The following is a 6000-nucleotide window of genomic DNA, read 5'->3' as shown; positions in this document are numbered from 1 at the left end:
CTTCATGTGATTTCGTTCAGGATCAGTTTAATTACAATCGGGATCGGTTCGATTTTAAAATTTTTCATTCATACTTTAATTTCACTATTTGGTTTCAATTTCTTGTTGAAATATGATTGTACAGCAATTGTTAAATGCGAGTAACAGTTTATCTGCAGTTTTTATCCATAGATTTAAAAAATATCTACAATCCTTTTTTTTCATTTTCATAAATATTTTTTTTACAAAAATATTTCAAAGTTTATCTGGCCTTTTTTGATATGTATTTATAGATAATTGTATTGTGCATTAATTGATAACAAATTTTTAGCTCTAATATATCTTGTTCGCAGTTAAAACGATGTTTCCGGTTTCTATAAAACAATACAAAAACATTCATATAAAATAATCAGAGGCCGATATAGGTGTCATTTTTGAATAATCATTTCTCAAAGAGAATTCTTCATCGATCCATCAAATAATGCATTGGTGTGTCGAGCCACCTTAAATAGGAACAGAAAACAATACAAGTATAAACTGTGAACCAACCTCTATTGGTGGGGACCTATTTTTAGACAAATAATCTTAAACTGGTACAAGAAAGCATTGAAGGATGAGTAAATCCTGAGAACTATTTGTGAAAAAGAGGTTCAATCTTGTCCACCTCACATAGTCTTCTTGCATGTGAATAAAAATTGGTTTCCAGTGACACACTGAAGTCACAAAGGCAACCTATAACATTACTAGATCGGATATTTTAAACAAAAATTCTAGCACAAGCACTTTAACTCAAACATTCATATCACAAAAGTTCCTTGTACATTGCAAATAAAGGTACCATAATTAACTTATTGAAAATGTTACATATATCCTATAATAAGAACCAGAGACACCCACAGCTTACACTGTCTTTATGTAATGAATGTGTAAGGGAATGTAATACAAATGTACCAATCAAAGCCATGGTCCCCAGTATCCACCCAGATACTTTGGATTTGCCTTTTCATCCATTTTCGGATATCTGCAGGGTGCCGCTGTTTGGTTATACTGAGCTAGAAGATCCAACATTTGCATGACAACCTTAGGGTTGATATGAGCCACATCTTTGTGTTCATAGGGATCAGCAGTAATGTTAAACAACCAGATGTTCTTTTCTGGAGGTTCACTGTTATCTTCCATCTGATGCAGCGACTTCATGTGAGGTGGTGGAACCCAGCTACCATTTCCTAAAGGAAATATACAATACTAACAATAAAGAGTAGTTCTTATCTATGCATATGTCAAAACATAGCTTTTGTCAACAATTAAAGCTATTATTGTGTAATAAAATCAGAGAGATCTGTTGAAGAAATATGACAGGTGCTTTTACCTGGACTGCCAGTTATAAGTTTCCAGTCTCCAAAGCGTACAGCAGCTCGAATTCTATTGTCGAACGGGCTCTTTGGGAGTCTATGTCCCACTGGTTGAAACAACGGGTCGATGTTGTGTAGGATCGAACTCCTTTGGTTAACAGCTGACCCTTCACTACAAACAATTTATGATTCAATTACAGAAAACCCTATTACAAGTTTCATAAAATATGCACCCGTTATTCTCTTGAAATCAAAATTGAGCAAATATTTTTTTTTTCAATTGCAAATCATGAATGCATCAAAATAATCTTCATTTTTCTGACAAACGATGACACATAATTATAGGAGTAGGGTTAAGAAAGTTGCTTTACTACATGTAGTATAGTTGTACAATCTCAATTTTAGGTTAGCTTTAAGATGAAAGCATTATTAACCTTATTGTTTTCCACTGATCAACACCATCCAGAGGTTTCGTTCCATTCAAATTACCACCAGCCAGTGAGACGAGGGTAGGGAACCAGTCTGTGACATGCATCAATGCTTTAGAAACTATCCCCTTTTTCTTTAACATCTGGCCATGAACAAACCCCACCCCATGCATTCCTCCCTCCCACAGAGATGCTTTCCATCCCCTCAGTGGATAGTTGTTTCCGCCCTCTAGGATTTGACCACCGTTATCTAAATATAAATTCAAAATTTTGCTTAGATTTATATTCTCTAGTCCCAACAATCATTAACTTCTGTCAAAATTTTAATCATTCATAAAGTTAAGTTTTACAATGATCTGACACTTGAAATTTATTCTTGACCATGTGAAATAGGACAATTTTCAAAAAATTCAATTTCTTAAATTTCATTTTTTTCTCATTACCAGGTATTAAACATTAAGACAATGTGAAAATTCAACTTTATCAGTGCTTTCATTACTGTGGTATTTCAAACCCTAGTATATTTTAGTATTATGAGACTTAAAAAGAAATTAGAAAATGTATTTAACAACCAGTTGAAAAAACCATCAGAGTATTATTCCAAATTCCTTTCTGTTTGAAAACCTCTGTTAGATTCCCAATGGCTTCATCCATGGCAGCAACCATTCCTTATAATTAAAATTATAAACTCTTGTATTGGTAATCAATTTCAAACAGAGATAAGATGATAACTTGATATATTAGATAACCCTCAAAATTTTGCTCACATAAATAGAGCTGTGAAAAAAGGAAAAAGCGTTCCAAAGCTGATAAGGGCCACTAAAATATTCTGGCAGAATTCCATTGGGCAGATACCTGGTATTGTCAATATTTGGGTGGAGGGTATAAACTTGGTGGGTCTTTTTTTAATAACTGGAATTACAATGATTCTTTTGTATTGGCTGAAGTGAAGCTCATTTATTTCTTTTTCTGAAGCTCATTATTTGCTGTTTTAAAATTCTGATGCTAACAAAAATATGTACATGTACCAGCATACTTCCTCCTTTTTTCATCTTTAATGTGCAAGTACGGCTGTATGTACTTCTCTGGTACTTGCAATGGGGAATGGACTGATTGGAATGGCAGATACAAAAACAGAGGCTGTAAGCAAGAAAGTTACATTAGATTTACTTATTTTAATTAATATCTCATGGTCACTGTAATGCAATTCATTTCAATAAAAGAAAAAACTCAAACCCAAGTAATGCAAGTTTTTATAGGTCTAAACTAAACTGATAAAAAAAATTGCTCAAATTTATAAATCCTTACCTTCCTATTTGTAAACCGCATAATAATTCCACTTAAATATCTTTTTGACACTTTCATATAACGTACCTGATCTGAATCGTGTTTTTGGACAATGTCAGCTGCTTTCTGGGCAAAAAGATATGTGGAGTATATCCCAGAGTAGTTAGCTGGAATAGCGTTTTCTCGTAGGTCCATTCCACACATTTTACCATAACAGCGATGGTGAGTATAGTAATCCTCACTGCCCGTCAAATATCCTGAAATGCATCTTGTGATTAACAATTTTTCTTGTATGCATGAACATATGAGATTAATAAACCTTTTGCAAAAGTATATGTATATACTGGTACAGTGGCAGCATTCAAAAACTCTGACAAATCAAAATGAATATTGAAATGCTTTGAAACGTTAACATTTTCCATCAAAAAGTTTAAAGTATGTTTACACAAATCCAAGAGTGGGATTTTGTCATTTACTCAGGGTGGCTTGCAATGTCCGCTGCTTACCTGATCAGCGGGCCTTGCAGCCTCACCTGAGAGTAGGATTTTGTCATTTACTAAGGACAGCCTGCGATGTACGCTGCTTCTATAGTTTGATAAATTGTAACAATATGGTACATATATAAATGTATACCAGGTATTTCAATATAACTGGTACAGATGGTGCTGTGGCCTTTCTTGTTCAGGCAATGTTTCATATAATAAGTGCTGACAGGGTGAACTTCTGGGTTGAAGACAATATAAGGAGGGAGGAATGTATAGTGCTATAAAGACCGTGGATACATGTATGTGTAACTCAGTAGCAGAGCTCCTGATTAGAGGTGCAGGGGTCCTAGTTCGATTTCTGGTCCAGCCATGTTTTAAATGTATTTATATGCTTATTTATCCTTTTCTACTACAGATATTTACCAAAGTAAGAGTCAAATCCTCTGCTGGTTGGTAGATATTCTTTCTTGTAAAAACCAACATGCCATTTCCCTACAGCATGTGTTGAGTATCCCACTTCCTTCAGTTTCTGTGGCAGTATTGGGCTGTCCAGAGGCAATCCATTTGGTTGTGAGGGCCAAATGATACCATGCTGAAGACCTGTGTGTATCTAAACTCGACAAAATATATTGAATATTAATGCACACTTGGTTTTAAAATTTAAATAATGTAACATGAATATTCATCAAGTACCAGTAAATAGGAAATTCCAGAATGACAGTTTTGGCTGTTTAATTTTTTACTCCTGTAAACACTGGTACTTGAGATGCGTCAGGTCATTCAAAGTTCAAACATAGCTCAGTTGGTATAGTTTAATGTCCTGCAAGGGATTAGAAAAACCCAGATTGTTGATCCTTGAGGTCTTATGATTTAATGAGGATGAAGAGGCTAGGTCCATTGAAAAGGTTACCAGTAATATACATGTATGTTTATTCAGATGGACAGTGTCATGCATGCAGATACTAAAATATACTATCAAATAATTATGAAACTGTCCTAATTACTAAATGAATGAGTTTGTGCTGATTTAAGAAAGGTTTCCTAAAAATGTGACAATGAAATATCCTTTACAATTGTTTTTGTTTTAAACAATCTTGATTTGTATTCATACACCAAGTGAGCTATAATAATTAAGCACATGAAATGAAGAGAAAAAGCAATAACACACTTTATAAGTAAAGGAGTTCTACCAGCAGTTGACTTCTGCAGTGCCTAAATATGTCTTTATTTTATTGTCACCCCCCCCCCCCCCCCACCTTGAAAGAAAGTAAACCAATGAAAAAAAATTAATGATTTCTGAGATTTGTGTTCATAATTACCTGATATCTGCCAGAGAGAAGTTGACTCCTTGTTGGTGTACAGATCGGCTGCACGTAGTAATTCTCCAATATAATACCATCTCCAGCAAGCTTATCCAAATTCGGTGTTTTTATCTCAGAACCATGATACCCAATGTCGTTATAACCAAAATCGTCTGCTAGGACGAACAAAATATGTGGTTGGCTGCTTTTTCCTTGCACGGGGAACGTATTGAAGAACAAAACTATCAAAAACGTCAGCCTTGTGTCTAATGGCATTTTAACGTTATCTCTGAAACAAATGAACAAATGTCAACATTATTTTTAATACCTAAATGGCAAAAAAAAAAAAAATCCTACAGGCCTATCACATGATCTGTCTACTTTTTATTTCAGCAAATGAAAACGTTTGCATGACCCCAACAAAAATACTAGTTTTAAAACGTAATATTTCCGGAATACTTGCGTTACAAAAATAATAAATTTTGTTTTTTTTATTCTTTTCGTTAAGTACATGATAAAATAGTTAATCCCTCTGTTATTCTAATGGAGTACTTTGACACCTTATTGTACTTATTGATATAAAACATGCTTACTAGCCAAATAAATGAAATAGCTCACTTTTACCCCCGAGTACCCAAACTCCGTCACCATAAGCAGAAAACATTGCGCGTTTCTCTGTAAATTATTTTTTGCGGTTTTTATCTTTTGCAATCACTACATATAACCTGAAACGTTATTTATCACACTTGCCATCATAACTTATGAACGTAACTCCGTCATGATCACCCACATGATCTAGGTTATGATACGCCGGGGAATGGGCAGGTCTATTCGCCGGAATGGCGACGGAATAGACGTAGTGACATGTATAAGAAGGTCGATAACTTGTGTTAGGTATAAGCTATCACCATTCAGTTTTCAGTTTTTTGATCTGTGGATAGAGGGCTATCGAAATATGTAAAAACTTATTTGATAGGTACATGTTTGATACATAAAACCTTGACCGGAATGAGCTATGGTCGCAAAAATCAGCTGCCGGAATGACGAAGTCGACTTCATAAAACACCTAATATCTCAAAAAGTTTTTAATATTTTTTCATTCGGAAACGATTTTTTTTAATCACAACGACCAGGCCTATAAAATGTAAAAAAATTAAATCGATATCTT

The 6000-nt window shown here is 34.4% G+C and overlaps 1 protein-coding gene across 1 annotated transcript; it reads right to left on the bottom strand.

Annotated features, from left to right (window-relative positions):
- Positions 1 to 280: 280 nt before the first annotated feature.
- On the bottom strand, positions 281 to 5212 carry LOC128157281 (arylsulfatase B-like). The gene is made up of 8 exons (XM_052819757.1): positions 4851 to 5212; positions 3955 to 4141; positions 3134 to 3303; positions 2788 to 2899; positions 2332 to 2427; positions 1766 to 2009; positions 1349 to 1503; positions 281 to 1205 (listed from the first exon to the last, which is right to left on the bottom strand). The coding sequence occupies exons 1-8, from the start codon at positions 5106 to 5108 to the stop codon at positions 934 to 936; spliced, it is 1494 nt and encodes a 497-aa protein (XP_052675717.1). The 5' UTR covers positions 5109 to 5212; the 3' UTR covers positions 281 to 933.
- Positions 5213 to 6000: the final 788 nt, after the last annotated feature.

This window comes from Crassostrea angulata, chromosome 7 (genome assembly GCF_025612915.1).
Source record: "Crassostrea angulata isolate pt1a10 chromosome 7, ASM2561291v2, whole genome shotgun sequence".
Taxonomy (NCBI): Eukaryota; Metazoa; Mollusca; class Bivalvia; order Ostreida; family Ostreidae; genus Magallana; species Magallana angulata.
The sequence above is the reverse complement of the archived record's forward strand: the minus strand, read 5'-3'. Positions and strand labels throughout refer to the sequence as shown.